This window comes from Tamandua tetradactyla, chromosome 5 (genome assembly GCF_023851605.1).
Source record: "Tamandua tetradactyla isolate mTamTet1 chromosome 5, mTamTet1.pri, whole genome shotgun sequence".
NCBI lineage: Eukaryota > Metazoa > Chordata > Mammalia > Pilosa > Myrmecophagidae > Tamandua > Tamandua tetradactyla.
Genome location: NC_135331.1, coordinates 92,672,198 through 92,691,641, shown reverse-complemented (window position 1 = coordinate 92,691,641; position 19,444 = coordinate 92,672,198). Strand labels below are relative to the sequence as shown.

The following is a 19,444-nucleotide window of genomic DNA, read 5'->3' as shown; positions in this document are numbered from 1 at the left end:
CCTGACACCATACAGAAAAATCTATTCCCAGTTGATTAAAGACCTAAATGTGAAAAGAAAAACAATAAAGATAATATAGGAGAATATTTTCTTGATCCTGAGTTGGAAAAGAAATTCTTAAACAAGACATTAAAAGCACTTGCCCAAAAGGAAAAGACTGATAAATTGAGTTAAGTAAAAGTCAAGAACTTCTGTTCTTTCAAAGACACACTAAAGATTGAAAAAGCAAACCAAAGACTGGGAGAAGATGTTTGTAACATATAGCCAACAAAGGACTACTTCTATAATGTATATACTCCTACAAATCTATAAAGAAACACTTAAGTAAGGGTACTCAACCTTATTACCAATCCATGAAGTGAAAATTGAAATTGAAAGAGTTTTCACTATAAACAATAAACTAAAAATCTGACAGTATCATATATTAGCATAGATGAGGATAATGAGAACTGTCATACAATGCTGATGTAAGCTGTACAACCACTTGGAAAACAGTTTGGATTTATCTAGTAATTGCCCCAGCAGTTATGCTGCAGGGTATATAAACTTGAGATACTTGTACATCTGTGCACTAGGAGAAATGTACAAGAATATTCATAGCAGTATTGTTCGTAATAGCTGCAGACTGGAAACAAAGACAGAAGACCATGCAATCCCTGAGACAAAAAGAATGGGGAAATAACCACCATGGGTCTTGATGGTGAAAACATAGTTCTGTTTTCAGTCTCTGATGAGGCCCAAACACTTCATACCCTTTTAATAAATTTCCTATTTTGTTTAAGCTGATTTGAGTAGATTTTCTGTTTCTTGCAATTATAGAGCCTTGCTTAGGAAAAATAAAGTAGAAGGGGAACCTATAGATTACAAGAAACTTAAAAGATATCATATCAACCAATTGCAACGTGAGTACCTTATTTGGGTCTTGATTTAAACACTCAGATTGTAAAGCAAATGAAGCACAACATATAATAGCAAATAATTTTTTTAAAGATCACCCCAAAACCCACCATATCTCTGGCTCAGGGTTTCTCATGAGGCTGCAGTCAAGATGTCAGTCATTTCCAAAGCCTACTGAAGTTGGAAAATCTGCTTCTATACTCACTCACGTGGTTGCTGGCAGGCTTGGGTTCCTCACCATGTGGGCTTCTCCATAGGCTGCTTGAGGTTCCCCCTGACATGGCAGCTGGCAGGACCATCTACATAATGTGTGGGGCCCAGTGAAAAAATAAAGATGATGAGCACCTAGTTCAACAATTATTCAGAATTTCGAGATGATGATAGTAGAGCATTAAACCAGGTGAAGGGCCACTTTATGCCAAAGGCTTTGTAACTGCACAGTTTTCACACCCATGAAGCCACCTCTTGCAGCAGATGATGAGAAAGAGTGAGAAAGAGCCAGATTTTTTTTTTTTTAACATGGGCAGGCACCGGGAACGAACCTGGGTCTCTGGCATGGCAGGCAAGAACTCTGCGACTAAGCCACCATGGCCAGCCCGATGGAAGCAGTCTTTTGCAACCTAACCTTTGAAGTGACATCCCATCATTTTTGTTGTAGTCTATTCTTTTAGAAGCAAGTTACTAGGTCCAGCTCACATTTAAGGTAAGGAGATCACACAAGATCATGAATACCAGTTGGCAGGGATCATTGGGAGCAACCTTTGAGGCTTCTCTACCACAACAACCATTTATAAAATAATCAGGGGGATTTGAATATTGACTTAGATAAACAAGATTCATTCTTCGTGGAAAATTTTTTAAAAATACATAAAAATAGAGCAAAAAGAACTCCTAAGTACCCATTAAGCACTTCAACAATAGTCAATTCATGACCAACAATCTTGTTTCATCTAAGCCCCCACTACTCTCGCATTCCACACTATTTTGAAGCAAATCCTATACATTTGAAGCAAATTACTATACATTGGAATATCACTGCCTTCAATCTGGTAGATCCAGAAACTTGATGTTGTCAATACTCCTAGAGTGGATCCATCTTCAAGCTGGATCTATAATAACTAACAGCATGGAGCTGATTTATAATCAGCTGACTGGATCTATGTTAGAGAACTATTATTAATCTATTAAGTGTGATGAGGGTATTGTAGTTAAGTTTAAAAAAGTCATCTTTTTGGAAATACATACTGAAATATCTACAGATAAAATGATTGAATGTCTAGGATTTGCTTCAAAATAGTGTGGAATGTGAGAGTAGTGGGGGCTTAGATGAAACAAGATTGTTGGCCATGAATTGACAATTGTTGAAGTGCTTAATGGGTACTTAAGAGTTCTTTTTACTCTATTTTTATGTATTTTAAAAAATTTTCCACGAAGAATGAGTCTTGTTTATCTAAGACTATCAATCTGTTCTTGGGACTCAACTGAATTCAAAAGAGCACAATGGTATGATGTAAGTCAAAAAGAGGTCTTCAGGTTAGGAGGTGTGGGCTTGAAATATCAACACCATGTTAATCCAGTTGTTTCAAAATTTCCAAATTCTCCTGGTGCTTTTTAACTTTTTTTGTTGTTGTTGTATGATATAACATATATACAAAGCAAAGAAAGAAAAAAGCAATAGTTTTCAAAGCCGTTTTCAACAAATAGTTACAGGGCAGATCCCAGAGTTTGTCATGGGCTACCATATGCCCTACGATCCTTTCAGATTTTCCCTTCTAGCTGATCCAGAATATTCTGATGCTTTTTAGAAAAGGAAGTAAGTATTGAAGAAGGAGCTAAAGGAAGAGATTGGAGTGATTGTCATATGGAAGAGAGACAACAAATATCAGCTTCGAATCCAGTCATTTAAGTGTAATTCTTGCCTTGCTCTACAGCTTTGTCTTCTGCCCCAGTGGATTCTCAGGGCCTTCTTGCACTAGACTTGGGGAGGGATGGGGATCCTGCTTCTGAGGTTTTGGAATTAGAACTCTTCTTGCTGTGATGTTTGCTTTCCATGCTTAGTATGAAGACCTCACATCAGAGAAGCTAGAATTCAAAGTAGGCAATAAAAGGTACTAATTAAGGACACTGTGTCAAAGGACATTATTACTCATACTTAGTGAGCTATTATATACATAGATCATTTTTAATTTTAAGTATTCCCTATAGTTTTAATTTAAGGTGACTTTTAAAAGACAAACAACTGTTTCTTACTGTAATTATCTTCCTTTTCAGTCCTTACCTTTACTTTGCTGGCAAGGCAACTGATTCCTCCTCTCAATATCGCCTATGCAGCATTCTGTTCTTCGTTAATTTATGTAGTTTTGGGATCATGTCATCAAATGTCCATTGGTGAGTTTGTTATTGGAATCACAGGAGGTGGATGAAATTTACACCTTAGTCATTTATTTATTGCCAAGAAAGCCAATTTAAAGCTATCTTTACAATAGAAAGAAAAGAGAGAAAAGGTGGATATTCCATCTATCCATAGGGTTAGTGTTCAGATTGTAGAAATTAAATACTTCTCCTACTGTGTCATTGTTAATGTCATCACTGGAAAATACAGACTAGCAAACTGTTTCCCAAGGAAATTAAAGGGTAGAGGTAATAATTTTATTAGTGAAATTGCTATACATTGGAATATCATTGCCTTCAATCTGGCAGATCCAGAAACTTGATGTTGTCAATACTCCTAGAGTGGATTCATCTTCCATCTGGATCTATAATAACTAACAGCATGGAGCTGATTTATAATACACCATTGCTTATTAATTTGCAATGAAAAACTTCAAAGTACTTAAGCCCACAGCATGAGCGCTGTCTTCCCCTGAGTCAAAAGTCCACCTATTAATTATAATTATAAATTACTGATACAGAGATTTATAAAGCGCACGTAATCAGAACATTTACTTCATGTAGGTGAACTTGCATAGAAACTGAATCACAAAATTCCCCAGCAAGCTTGGAAGACATTGCCAACATTCACTCAGTGATGTGCCTTTTCTTAGGTTTCTCTACTGACCTACTGACAAAGCAACCAACAATGACCATTCTAATTGACACACTTTTCATCTAGAAACTATCAGATAAACATTCAACCTGGTTACTGTCTAATCCTTTTAGGCACAGAGTGCCACAATTTGGGAGGATAATATCGCATAGCTCCCCTAAAATCCATTAATTGTTGATTTTACATTTTAACACTTACAGAACAATTTTATTCCCAAATTCATGGAGCATCTCAAAATCATATCCAAGTACTGATAGTAAGAGCTGTTGGAGTTTTTTTTAATGTTAAATAACTTTAAAGGTAATATTTGCCTTTGCTCAGCTTGTGTTTATGTCAATAAGAGGACTAAATGAAATAATGTTTGGAACAGGTTTAACCCAGAGACAACTTGTACATAGTAAATCTTTCATGCATATTATTATATTATTTTTCTTCACCTTATTATTGATTAGCTTTGTTTTCTTTTTCTTTCCCCACTATCTCACTTTTCACCTCTCAGAGCAGGCATAGAAGCTGAGCCTGATACCCATTTTCTGTCAATTTCCCTTTGAATCCTGTTTCAAATGCCCATAATGCAAAGAGACTAACATCTGGATCATCAACATCTAAATTCTTTGAGTTGGTCACAATACATGCAGCCAGAGTTACTTTCCCTATTCTTTTTTACCTCTCATGGCTACTTCCAAATAAGAGGAGTTCTTCAGATCAACAACAGTACAAAATCAGACCATGACTTGCTTTTGTTAACATCTGTCAGTTTACCTGGACTTCATACCTCACCGACCGCCTAAACATTGTGTTTCTTCCATAGGTACCTTCTTCCTCGTGAGTGCTTTGATGATCAACGTCCTGAAGGTGAGCCCATTCAACAGTGGCGACCTGGTAATGGGAACTTTCATCAAGGATGACTTTTCTGATCACTTCTTCTTTGTGGCCTATAACAAATCACTGAATGTGGTGGCATCCACAACTTTTCTGGCTGGGATTATTCAGGTAGGATCTGCGTCTCTGAAACCCTGAAGAAAAGTATATAAAGGGGCAAGAAATGGACCCCTTCCTTTAATTGCTCCTTGTGATATCTCTGGAACACCAGTGACTTATTTTTTGGCAAACATGTGGGATGTATGGATAGGCTGTCTCCTCGGTGACTAAACTTCTCCCTCTTCAGAAATCATCCACCACTGATTTAGGATGAGATACTGAAAATATTCATCATTCATTTTCTCTAAGACTAAAGGAGGTCTCAGGGACTGTAGTCCAGAGTTCCACTCATGACTTTACCCTTTTAAAAATTACTTTAAATGAATAGGACCCATCGGTTTGCATGTCGTGATTTGAATTAATAAGCATCAGAGTTCAGACCTGAAATCCTTTTTTTTTCCTTTTCATTGATAGGACCACAGATATATGACAATAATATCAATGATTTATTACGATCTCAAAACTTAGTTTTGGTGGCATCATTCATTTCCTCTGAGAGTCTACCATCTAAAGCTTCACCCATTGAACTAAAGTCACATCTCTCAGCTTTATTTCTCTTTATTCTCAACTAGCCCACTCTCTAGTTGATTTTCACTGATCTCCCAAGGGCCCATCATTTATTAGGTAAAGATTTATTGGGAGCTTACAAAGGCACATTGGGCATGTCCCAGCCCTGGTACTTATGAATGTCTGAACCTAGGCCCTTTGTGGCCCTCAATTTCCTCATGTGTAAAGTGGGAATAAAAATATTTGTTTTTCAGGGTCCTTGTGAGGATTAAGTAAAGACAAATATATATAAAACACTCAGCCCAGGGCCTGTCACATGGAAAGTATCAATGAACTATAATTACTGATGCAGAGAACTGAATTGAGTATTTTAACAGAAAACAAAAATAAAGAAGATAAGTTCCTATCGTTGAAAATTCAATCTTGTGATAGCAGATAAAATAGGCAGTGTTTACAGGCAATATATGTCAGCAAATTATTAATTTATACAAGTGACTTGAGCAGGTTCTTTCCCCTCCTTTGAGCCTCAGTTATTTTGTCTATAAAAGGAGGAGACATTCCACTTCCAGGAAGATGGAATAGACATATATTTCCTTATTCCTCCTACTAAGTATAATTAAAAACCTTAGATCTTATATATGAAACAAATATCAGAAGACTGAAAGGTGGAGAAAAGAAGGAAGACTGGCTAGGGACCTCAGATCTACACTGATGGGTGAGTTCCCTGGGGGGTGTTTTTGTTTGTTTTGTTTTGTTTTGCCTTATATATCCCACTCATGGAGCTGAAGAAGCCAGAAACCCGAAATGCCAACAGGCTCAGATAAATTAAAACACCCCAACAAAAATCTGCTCTCTTTAGCCACAGAATAAAGAAAGGGGCAGAAAACTTTTCTGTCTCTAGCAAGACAGAAAACCTGTAGACAGTAATCTCTACTCCAGCAAAACACCACAGAAAAGCATTGTGAACTCACCCACACTCACATCAGCAAAGGACAAGTGGGGAGCACAGATTCTACCCTCATTCTGCTGTAATTAGGTGCCCCATCCCACCCCCACCCCCAAGCAGAGTGGTGTCAGGAGAAGCTGAGTGTGGAGTCAAGGCTTTCATCACCTCGGGGAAGTACTGAAGTGCTCCTCCCAGTCACTGCTAGGGTGGGTCAGAGAGGCTAGTGGAGAGTCAGGACTTTAACCACCATCCAGCATTAATGAATACACACACACACATGCACATACACACATCCTTCCCCTACCATGGTGGCAGTGAGAGACATATGGGGAGAAGAAACAAGATATTCCTGCCTCCCAGCCAGTGTGATACCAGTGGGGTCCTCTCAGGGACCTAGAACTCCCACCCCTCCCCAGAAATATTAAGGAATATTTCCTGCCTTTGGTATCAACAGAGGCTGAGAGAGGACCTCTACCTCCACCAACCAGTAATGAGGGGTGCCTGGCCTATCTCTACTGGAGAGTTGTCAGAATAAGCTAGCTAAAACAGAAGGTTTAAATAAAATCCAGTGTCTCATAGATAATACTTAGAATAGCCACATTTCAATAAAAAATCCTTTTCATAATAAGAATCAGGAAAGTCTCAACTTGAGTGAATGGAAAAAGAATAAATAGACCAACACTGAGATGGTGATGATAGTGATAATTGTAGATGATAATGATAATTATAATAAATTATAATTATCAGGAAAAGATTTTAAAACAATCATCCTAAAAATGCTTTAATTGCAACTATGAGCATGCTGGAAACATGAAAAAATAGCCCCCACAAAGAAATAGAATGTCTTAGCAAAGAAATAGAAGATACAAGGAAATACCAAGTGGAAATTTTAGAATTGCAAAAGACAATGACCAAAATTTAAAAATTCAGTGGATAAGCTCAACAGCAGAACAGAAAAGACAAACTAATAATAAATGAACTAGAAGATAGAGCAATAGAACTTATCCAATCTGAACAACAGAGAAACTTAAAAAAATTAAATGAAAAGAGCCTCAGGAACCTGTGAAACAATAACTAAAGTTCTAACATTAATTGTCATTATAGCCTCAGAAAAAGAAGAGGGTACGGTTGAAGTATTTGAAGAAATAATGGCTAAACACTACCCCAAATTGGCAAAAGACATAAACCTACAGATTTAAGGAACTGAGTGATTCCCAAACAGGATAAACCCAGAAAAATCCACACCAAAGAAAAAAATATGTAGTCCAATTTTTAAAAACCAAAGGCAAATTAAAAATCTGCCTAAAGGGAAAAACAATTCAAATGAGAGCAGTTTTCTCATTAGCAACTATGGAGGCCAGAAGTAAGTGTCACAATGTCTTTCAGACACTGAAAGAAAAGAGCTCTCAATTGAGAATCCTATATACCCCAAAAATATCCTTCAGGAATGAAGAGGAAATTGAGACATTCTCAAATGAAGGAAAAATGAAGAGACTTTGTCACCAGCAGACCTACTCTAAAAGAGTGGCTTAACATAACCATTCTGTTCTTGTCATGGTTAGGGACAGGTGTCAACTTGGCCAACAGGTTGTGGTACCTGTTCATCTGATTGGGCAAGCGCTGGCCTGTCTGTTGCAATGAGGACATTTCATAGGATTAGGTCATGATCACGTCAGCTACATCCACAGCTGATTCCATTTGTAATCAGCCAAAGGGGAGTGTCTTCTGCAATTAGTGATGCTAAATCCAATCATGGGAAGCCTTTTAAGGAGGACTCAGAGAAGACAGGTTCCATTCCTGCTTTGGCTGGTGAGCCTCTCCTGTGGAGTTCATCCAGGCCATCCATTGGAGTCATCGGCTTCGCAGCCTGCCCTGTGGATTTTGGACTCTGCGTTCCTACGGTCACGTGAGACACTTTCATAAATTTTATATTTGCAAGTGTTCCCTGTTGGTTCTGTTTCTCTAGAGAACCCTAACTAATACAGTTCTCTAAACAGAAAGGAAATTATGAAAATGAATCTTGAAACATCAGGAAGGAAGAAAGAGCAATAGAAAAATTAAATATATGGGTAGATGCAATACGTTTTCCTTGTTATGGAAATAAATGATATTAGTATATATAGTATAATGCCTAAAGCATCCACTAAAAGAAACTATACAAAAAAAGTATACTTAAAAAGATTGTAGAGGGCAGGCCATGGTGGCTCAGTGGCAGAGTTCTCACCTGCCATGCCGGAGACCCAGGTTCGTTTCCGAGTGCCTGCCCATGCAAAAAAAAAGATTGTAGAAAAATCAAAATGAAATTCTAAAAATGTTCAACTAAACCACAGGAAGTCAGATAATAGAAAAAGAGAAATGAGAATCAGGGAGAACAAGCAAAAACAAAAATAAATTATAAGATTTTAGCCCTCACATATCAATATTTGCATAAAATGTAAATGGTCTAAATTTACCCGTTAAAAGACAGATTGACAGACTGAATTTTAAAACAAAACCCAACTACATGCTGTCTACAAGAAATTCAGTTCAAATATAAATGATATAGGAAGATTGAAAGTAAAAGATAGGAAAAGATTATACAAACAATCAATGGAAAATAAGAGTGATTGTATTAATATAAGATAAAGCAGACTTAAGAGCCATGAAAATTAACAGAGACAGAGAGGTACATTATATAACAACAAAAGAGTCAATTCACTAAGTAGACATAGCAGTCATAAATATGTATGCACCAAACAATAAAGCCACAAAATATGGAAGCTAGAACTGATAAGAGAAATAGACAAATCTGTAATTACAGTTGAAGACTTCAACACCCCTCTCTCAACAATTGATAGAACAACCAGACAGAAAATAATTAAGGATATAAAAGAGCTTACCAACACCACTGACCAATAGTATCTAATTGATATTTATAGAATATCAGCAGAATCAGTAGAACATATTATTTTCAAGGACTCATAGAAAATAAAACAAACCTCAGCACATTTAAAATAATTTAAATCAAACATGAATTTATTTAAATCCTCAGACCACAGTGGAATCCAAACTAGAAATCAGTAACAGAAAATTAATAGGAAAATCTCCAAACACGTGGAAACTAAATAACACCTTTCTAAAAAGTCCATGGATCAAAGAGGAAGTCAAAGGAAAGTAAAAAATCCATTGAACTGAATAAAAACAAAAATACAACATATCAAAATTTGTAGGACACAGCTAAAGCAGTGCTGGCAGGGAAATTTATAGCACTAAAATGCCATAGTACAAGAAAGGAAAAGGCTTAGGTCAATAATCTAAGCTGCCACATCAAGAATCTAGAAAAAGAACAGCAAAATAAACCCGATGCAAGAAGGAGGGAAATAATGAAGAGCATAAATCAATGGCATTAAAAATAGAAAAGGTAACACACTGTATGATTCCATTTATATAACAGTCTTAAAGTGACAAAATTATGGAAATAGAGAACAGATTAGTAGTTGCCAGGGATTATGGGTGAGGCATGGTAGTGAGGGAGTATGGAGTGGGGAGGTAGGTTTTAGAGGCAGGAGAGAAGTGAAATTGGCTACAAAAGGGCAGTAGGAGGATCCTTGTGGTGATGGAATTATTCTGTATTTTGACTGTATCAGTGTCAATCTCTGGGTTGTGACATTCTATAGTTTTACAAGATGTTGTCATTGGAGGAAACTGGGGAAAGGGCATATGGGATCTCTCACAACTGCCTGTGGATCTGTAATGATCTAAAATTAAAACTTTAATTTTTAAAAAAGAGTCAGAACTAGATAATAGCTAACTGCTGTTTGCTAGTTACTGGTCTAAGTACTTTGCATATATTACCTCATTTGATTCTCACAACAACCCTCTTTTTAAGGGTAGGCATTATTATGGTAATCTTTTTTTTTTTTTTTTAACATGGCTAGGCACCGGGAATCAAACCCGGGTCTCTGGCACAGCAGACAAGAGTTCTGCCAGTGAGCCACCGTGGCCAGCCCTATTATGGTAATATATATATATATGTATTTTTTTTAACATGGGCAGGCACCGGGAATTGAACCCGGATCCTTGGGCATGGCAGGCAAGCACTCTTACCCACTGAGCCACTGCAGCTTGCCCATCTATTATGGTAATATTTTAAGGAAAGGAAAGCATGGAGAAGCTGAGTAAATTGCCCAAGGTCGCACAGCTAGTAAGATCCCAAACTGGAATTCAGTCTTTAAGCTGTCTGACTCCAGAATCTGTGTTCTAGATAATCTTAAGTGCAAAATAATAGTCATTAAAGTGAAGAGTTCAGTACCAAAAGAATATCTATTTATCTATCATATATCATCTATATCTATCTATCAATAGGATATAGATAATACTGAAGACATATAGATAATACTGAAGACATAAATACATTCAGTTGAATCATTCTTAGTAAAGATAAGAGTCAAAGACCATTTGAATTGGATCCTAGTGTTTTTAAATTGTCTTTTCTCTGGTGAAAAGCTACATCTCTCAGAAGGATGTTAACATCTCCTGAGAAGAGCTATCAAAACTTCACCTAAAGGGACCTTTAAAAAAGCAGACTTATTCTAATCATCTTGTTACTGTTTCTCCTATATCAACCTAGAGGTCAGTAGATTCTAGCTAGAGTAAGACCTTAAACAAGCTTATGATGTTCAGGAAGAAAGAGTGTGGTTTAGTGCTTGTAGCAAGCCTCTGAAGCAGCGCACAAGGACTCACCCTATCTCATCAATTTCAGTTTATTAGGGGAAGACAGAGAGTCATCAAAGGAGCCTAAGGTAGTTTTTTAGCTGGAGAAGGGGCTATGGCTGTCCTGGAGAGAGACTAATATGTGCCATTGCTAGTTTGCTGACATTTTGCCCCATTCTCATACTGATTCCCTTTCCATTTGAACCCCCTGCAGCTATCAATGGGCATGTTAGGCTTTGGTTTTATGGCTACTTACCTTCCGGAGTCTGTCATCAATGCTTACCTGGCTGCCGCAGCACTGCATATCATGCTGTCCCAAATGACTTGCGTCTTCGGTGTAATGATTAGTTTCCACTCTGGTCCCATCGCCTTCTTCTATGTGAGTAGTACCAATCCTCACCCAGAATTACAAATGCTTTTCCTCTTGCCTCCAGAAAGAATGGGACCCAAGTGGAGAAACTGCTGCCCATTCCCAAAAGGTGACACAGCTCATGGGCAGCTCAGTCAGGAGGATTCTAAAAATAATTTCCTCTCTCTTTGATTTGAGGCTTGTTTAATTGCAGGTGCAGGTTGGACTTCAGTTTCATCAACCATTTCCAAGACAGCCTTTTAAAATGGCACTATTTACATTAAAATTTGGTCAGTAAAATACTGTGTCTACCATAATTCCTCCCATTATATGCCCCAGAACAAGCATGTCTCCCAGAATATCTAAAGAATGTATAATATTCAATCAGTCCCTGATTGTAAGAATAGGGTAGGAGCCAAGCTAAATTAACATATATGGTCTAGGGATGAATAGGCTAATAAACTGAACTCCTGGGTCCTTTCCATTACACTGAAACACATAAAGTATATTCTCACCGTATTGGACATTACTGTCTCTTTTAATGTCTCTTTTTCAACTTTAAATATATAGATAGATGAATATAGATATATATATTCATTCCCCCTAGGAGTGCTTGCCCTCACTGTTCTAGTAATGTTTGTACAGACCTTTGTGCCCAGCAACACAGCCAGATTTTTTTAACTAATCTAGAAAGTTTTAGACAATCATTATATCCCTTTCTAAACCTCCATAATTTTGTTTTCTTTCAGAACATAGTTAACTACTGTTTGGCTCTCCCAAAAGCTAATTCTACCAGCATCCTACTATTTCTAACTGCTGTAGTGGCTCTGAGGGTCAACAAATGTATCAAAATTTCTTTCAATCGGTATCCCATTGAGTTTCCCATGGAATTCGTGCTGGTAGGTATTTTTGATGCCTCAAATTCATGGCTACCTTATTTTTCATTTAAATAAAAAGCAAGTAACCTAAGGGAAAACTTCAGTAGAGGCTGTAAAACTGATTATAATTAAAAAAATAACTTGAATTGTGGCAAAGTTGAATGTATTTAATTTTAAAATGAGCTGATTTTTAATAATATGATTATTTTCAAAGTACTTTTATCTACTGCTTCTTTTTCATAGTATTTCAAAAGTAGAGGTTTTTTTCCTTTATGATAGTAATGCAGGCTCATTCTAGAGATTTTGAAAAACTTAAAGTAAAAAAAAAAACCAACTCCTATAGTCACACTACCCAAAGTGGGCTACTATTGATATTTTTATATTTTTAGTTCTTCTCTCCATTGTTCTTTCAACCAAGTATTTTTTTCTTACCTAATGTATGACAGGTCTATGCTTGGTGAATTTCCATCTTTTCCTAAGTAAAATGTTTGTTTTAATGTAGTTGTGATCCTACTGTTTCCTTTCATCCTCACTATGTCAGTAAAGAAATTGAGGCAGACGTGATGTTAAATGAGTTATCTCGTCCTTATTGCTAGTAAATGGCAGAGCAGGGCTCACCACTAACCAGTGATAACGTTTCTTGCTCCTTTTTTAAAATCTACCGATACACCGATTTTTTGCACTTATAAGTCACATTTTTATAGTGAGAAAGACATTTCCCAGCCTCCCTTGTAGTTAGGCAAGGACCTTGTGAATTAGAGCCCAGGGGAACAGATGTGAGTCCCCATGCTCTCTCTTCCTCTGCTGTGGTGAACATAGAGGCCATATGTTGAGATAGTGGAATCCCCAGGTGGAATCAACCTGGAGCCTTGAAACACTATTTGCAGACAAGCTGTCCTGGAAAGCCACTGACCCACAACAGACTTTGTATGAGCAAAACAATAACCAACAGAGTCAGAGAGGATCCCTTCCTTTCTTCCTCCACCGAGTTAGCCCTGCAACTTTCTCCATCCTCCATTCATGGGGTTTTCCACATGTTCATTTTTTATCCTGCCAGAGGCTTTGAGCACCACTGCTCCTGGAAGCAATGCACAATACTTAATGATCATATGCCACCTTTTTTTTTTTTTTTTTTAACTCCCTACAGATTGTTGGCTTCACTGTGATTGCAAACAGGATAAGCATGGCTACGGAAGCCAGCAGGATGCTTGTTGAGATGATCCCATATAGGTGGGTAAGTCCACTTGTCAGGACTGTTTTCCCCCTTCTGTTACCTTCACTCAGTCCCTAACCACATCCTGATTGATAGTCTCTATCAGTAGTCTTTAGAACACAGAGATTTATGAAAGCACAATGTCTGAAACAACTCCCTCCTTGTTCTTTCTCTAGTCAATCTCTATCTCTCTTTCCTTAGTTGGGCCACTTCCCTCACCCAAGAAAACTTTCTTTTCATAGTAGATTATGGGCCTTCCATATCTATCTGATTCACTCTCAAGGATGGGACAAGACTTGACTCTGTTTTCCTAGCTTTTCTCCTGATACTCAGTGCCCAGAAGATAAAAGTTCCTTCTGCCTGCACCTACTTAGACTGAATCGTTGCCCTTGAGCAATATTATTTTATTACTTTGGACTGAAAACTATCTTCAAATAGTGTGGCATAATGAAGGTTTTAAGGACTCACAATGATTTCCCATTATAATGCCTACTAGTGACTATAGGGCAGCACTCTTGTTTCTGTTAGGAATTGATAATCTCTTTAACCTCAGTTGGATTAATTACTTCAGCTAAGGCTGCAGTTTCTTTTCTTTTTTTAAAAAAATATTTTTATTGACAAATCTTCACAGATATCCAGTCTATACATGGTATATAATCAGTGGCTCACAATATGATCACATGGTTGTGTATTCATCACCATGATCATTTTTAGAACATTTACCATCACTACAGAAAAAGAAATAAAGAGAAAAAAGAAAAAAACTCAAACCTACCATACCTACTTACCACTCTCTCTTATTGACCACTAGTATTTCCATCTACCCAATTTTTTTTACCCCTTATCCCCGCTATTAATTTATTTTTGTATCCATATTTTTTTAGTCATCTGTCCAAATCCTGGATAAAAGGAACATCAGACACAGGTTTTCCCAATCACACAGTTACACTGTATAGGCTATATCGTTATACAATCATCTTCAAGAATCAAGGCTGCTGGAACACAGCTCCAACATTTTCAGGTATTTTCCCTCTAGCCACCCCAATACACCATAAACTAAAAAGGGTTATCTATATAATGCATAAGAATAACTTCCAGGATAAACTCTCAACTCTGGAATCTCTCAGCCACTGAAACTTTGTTTTTGTCTCATTTCTCTCTTCCCCTTTTTGGTCAACAAGTCTTTCTCAATCCCATGATACCAAGTCCTGGCTCATTTTGGGATTTCTGTCCCACAATGCCAGGGAGATTTATAGCCCTGGGAGTCATGTCCCACATAGTGGGGGAAGGCAGTGAGTTCACTTGCTTTGGCTTAGAGAGAGAGAGGCCACATCTGAGCAACAGAAGAGATTATCTGGGGGTGAGTCTTAAGCATAATTTTAAGTAGGCTTAGCCTGTCCTTTGCGTTTATAAGTTCCATAGGGGTGAACCCCAAGATTGAAGACTCCACCTATTAATTTGATTGTCCCTACGGTTACAAGAATATCAGGAATTCTCCAAATAGGGAAGTTGAATATTTCTTCCTTTCTCCCCAGCCCCTGAAGGGGACTTTGCAAATACTTCTTTATTCACTGCCCAAATTACTCTGGGATATATCGGGGCCACTAACCTGAACAAAGCAACAAGATCTCATGCTCTGTTCAAGATTTCATGTACTTATGGTGTTCAACTAAACTGACTATACATATTAAATTAGGAAATGCCCTACCCAAAATATAAATTTAGGCTGCAGTTTCTTTACTCATAGTCAGGCTTTTGAAGAGCAATACTTACTTCCTCATACTGAACAAAAGAGAATACTGCAGAAGGTACCCAGGATACTGGCTAAAGTCCAGAATATCAAAGATAGACTACTTTGACGCAACCAGATTTAATTAGTCTCATATCTGACCAATTCTCATTGAAATCTATTGATGGCAAAATCCATTTGAAATTCTATTCAATTAAATAAAAAAGATGTGAGCCGACACCATTTAGGCACCAGACAATACAAAAATAAAGATACAGCCCCTGTCCTCAAAAAAAACAACAGTGGGATTGATGCTTTACATATTTATATTATTTTATTTGCTGTTCTTTTTATGGCTGAGGAAACTAAGATTTTCCAAGTTTAAATGACTTACCCAAGATCACACAGCTAGTCAGTGTTTCAGCTACCGTTTGAACCAATTTCGATTTAATTCCAAAGTCTATGATTATAACCAATCTAATACACTTACTCAATATGCTTCTGTTTCTAGTGCCTTGAAACCACACAGCCAACTTTCGTCTATATAGATAGACAAGTATTTTAAAAATCTAATTTTAGGTCTTACGTTGAACTTCCATCTTTATTATATATTTATCCAGGGTCACTAGGGACTAGAAAAACTGACTAAATTAGTTCCCTCCATGTCCACATCCCCTTTAACCTAATTTGCTAATAAACAATTGAGCGTTACAGAGGAGAACAGTATGAAAAGAAACAATAGTTCGTGTCATTATAGTAAAAATTCAAGTTTTACTAGTATATATTTGGCTAATGCATATATTTACTATGTACTTCTTTGGAACAGCCATATTCTTTCCTAACTGCTTAAGAGGACAAAAAGAGAAATTTAACAAAAAGTAAAAATCTGCCATTGAACATTCAGATATGTTCCTATCTAGCCTGCTGCCAGCAAAATACTAAAGTGTTTATAAATTATAAGTTACAAATAGAGAACTAAAAAAAAAACATGGATAATGGGTGAATATATTAAAATAGGAGTTTTGATTCATGCACATAAATAACAGTGAGAGATGATGAGATAGATAAGGGATAGTTTGGACATGCTAAAAGTGGATGCTTCCTACTTTAAGGAAAATGAATTTAAAATGCATGAACTAATAAGATGATGTACTTAAATAACTGATTATTTTCTTTTTAGAAAACTGAGTTTTAATTTCTTTTTAATATTAATTTCTTTAAAGGTAATTTTCCTAAAAAAAGTAATTTTCCTAAATATATTAAGGATTTTTTTCATTTTACTGAGTTAGATTTTTGCAAAATGTCACAAGTAAATCAATTATTGAGTCATACATGTCTGTTTCTTTGAGGAAATGATCAAAAGAATAAACATTTCAAATAGCAAATTTATCTATGACATTTAATATATATTTCACTGACTTAGAAAGTAATCTAGAAAAATGGAACTTGAAGAATATTTGTGCTTCCAAATTCAGATTAAAGGATTATTCCATTATGGATCTGAGGAGAACAATATCTACCAAGATCATATGGTTTTTCCCTTTTTTTTTTTTTCAGTTGATTGTCAAGTGGAGTTTTCCTTTTTTTAACTTTGGTGCATGGGCAGGGAATCAAACCCCAGTCTCCTGCATGGCTGGTGAGCATTCCACCATGGAACTGCCTGTGTACCCTAAGATGGATTTTCAAATGTTAAAGCGATGTGGAATTCCTGGGATAAACCCCACTTGGTCATGGTGTATCATTATATATTTATTTTTCTAATATGTTATTACGAGTTTTTGCATTTATGTTCATGAGGTCTTTAGTTTTCTTTTCTTGTAATGTCTTTGTCTAGTCTTGGTATCTGAATATTGTTGGCATTATAAAAGGAATTGGGAAGTATTCCTTTGTCTTCAATTTCTAGAAGAGTTTCTGTATATTTGTCACTATTTTTTCTTAAATGTTTGGTGTAATTCATTGGTAAAGCAATTTCAGGCCTGGTTTTCATCATATTAAATTGCATGCTAATCCATAATTCAGGTTACATATTTCTTCTTAGAGTACTTTGTTAGTTTGGGGCATTCAAAGAATTTTACATTTAATCTAAATTGTCAGATATATTGGCATAAGTTTACTTATAATATTCTCTTACCTCATTTTAATAACAGCTTTATTGTTTATGGTATAATTCTCATACCATAGAATTCACCCTTTTAAAGTATATAATTCAGTGGATTTTGGTATAGTCACAGAGTTGTCTAAACCTAACCACTATGTAATTCTAGAATATTTTCATCACCCCCAAAAGAAACCCTATACTTGTTATCAGTCACTTACAGTTCTCTTCTCCTCCAACCCCCGGCTCCTGGCAACTATTAATCTATATTTTGTCTTCACGGATTTGCCTATACTAGACATGCAGTCATAAAATACTGGCCTGTCTTTCACTTAGCTTTCTGGCTTCTTTCACGTAGCATAATGTTTTCAAAGCTCACCCATGTTGCAGCATGTATCAGTATGTCATTCCTTTTATGGCTGAATAATATTTCATTGTATGATATACCTGTTTATTTTTATCCATTCATCAATTGACAGACATTTGGGTTGTTTTCACTTTGGGGCTATTATGAATAATACTGATATGAACATTGTGTACAAGTTTTTATGTAGTCATATGTTTTGAAATCTCCTGGGTGTATAGGTAGGAATGGAATTGCTAAGTCATATAATAACTCTATGTTTAACCTATTGTTTTCCAAAGTGGCTGCACCATTTTACATTCTCATCAGGAATATATGATGGTTCTAATTTCTCCACATCCTGCCAAGACTTATTATTTTTCAATCTTTAAATAAAAGCCATCTTAGTGGGTGTGAAGTGATACCTCATTTGCATTTCTCTAATGACTAATGATGTTGAGCATCTTTTCATGTGCTTACCAGCCATTTGTATATATCTTCCTTAGAGGATTGTCTATTCAAATCCTTTGCACATTTTTAATTGGGTCACTTTACTTGTACCTTATTATTGTAAAGAAGAATCAACCTTTCAAGTATGAGAAGAATAGAATGGGGAGATACCAATACAGAATTCCTGCTATTCAGGAAAAATTCTACTATTTTATTCCAGGTTTCTGTTTCCTATAATGCCCAAAATGGACCTTCTTTCCAAGGTTATTTTACAAGCTGTCTCCCTATCTTTTGTGAGCTCCTCTCTGCTAATATTTCTGGGCAAGAAGATTGCTATGCTCCATAACTACAAGGTCAATTCCAACCAGGTGAGGGAACAAGTCTTTCTATACTGCCTCTCACCATTAGTCCTTGTTCTCTAGTCTGAGCCTTCTGCCAACATGAAAGCTGGATTCTTCCCTAACCAGAGTTGCTTGGACCATAATTTGGATAGTAATCACCAAAGGATTTTTGAGGAGTAAAGTATACTTATCTTTGAGGCCACCTGAATTAAAATTAGTGTTATTCCCTTAAACAGATAAGATACAAATGCCATCATATTATTAGGCTAGCAGATTTCTATTAATTTAACCTTCCTTTTTACCCAGTCCTTGGAAGTCAACCATATACTAAGGGGCAATAAGGAATGTGGGGGAATATGATGTCCAAAAGTAATATAATTAAACTGACCTTTTTTTTTTTTTTTTAAGAAAAATCTCCAGCTACTCTTAGTTTGTTCTTTCCCTGCAACTCAAGTGGAAAATATGGAAGCAAGAGATGTCCTAGTTTGACTTTTATGATAGAATAGTAGGAAAAAGAAAGGAATAGCAATATGCTTCTCCCTGTCATTCTAAGATCTGGTGATCATGTGAAAAAAGGAAAAGCCAAGAGTCTCATTTTTCAGCTTAACAGTGCTTTCTTTATGATCACTAGCTAAAATGAAGATTCAACTTAATCTAGAAAATGAGATTTGCCATCTTTTTATTATTTCTAAGGATGTTTCATTCTGTTATCAAAGTGATATAAACAACCTTATCCTCATATAGAAGAAATAAATAGAATGCCTTTTTTTCTAAATTAAATCTGCATTCTTAATAAATTATCTAAAGTGTCTGCTATTGCTTTACAGGATTTAATAGCCATTGGCCTTTGCAATGTCGTCAGTTCATTTTTCAGATCTTATGTGTTTACTGGTGCTCTTGCCAGGACTACTATTCAAAATAAATCTGGAGGAAGACAACAGGTGTGTTGAAATAAAATTTCTAATATATGAAGATAT

General features: G+C 36.3%; 1 protein-coding gene across 8 annotated transcripts in view; it reads left to right on the top strand.

Annotated features, from left to right (window-relative positions):
* Positions 1-19,444, top strand: part of SLC26A8 (solute carrier family 26 member 8) — a 78,649-nt gene that overhangs the window by 24,734 nt on the left and 34,471 nt on the right. For 4 of the 8 annotated variants that reach the window (XM_077161603.1, XM_077161596.1, XM_077161601.1 and 1 more), the window contains 7 exons: positions 3,169-3,285; positions 4,755-4,936; positions 11,284-11,448; positions 12,168-12,317; positions 13,444-13,526; positions 18,347-18,494; positions 19,295-19,408. In XM_077161603.1, the coding sequence (XP_077017718.1) occupies positions 3,169-3,285; positions 4,755-4,936; positions 11,284-11,448; positions 12,168-12,317; positions 13,444-13,526; positions 18,347-18,494; positions 19,295-19,408 (959 nt within the window). Of the gene's footprint in view, positions 1-1,421; positions 1,601-3,168; positions 3,286-4,754; positions 4,937-11,283; positions 11,449-12,167; positions 12,318-13,443; positions 13,527-18,346; positions 18,495-19,294; positions 19,409-19,444 lie in introns of those variants that run through there. The other 4 variants (XM_077161604.1, XM_077161598.1, XM_077161602.1 and 1 more) reach the window with 4 other exon arrangements.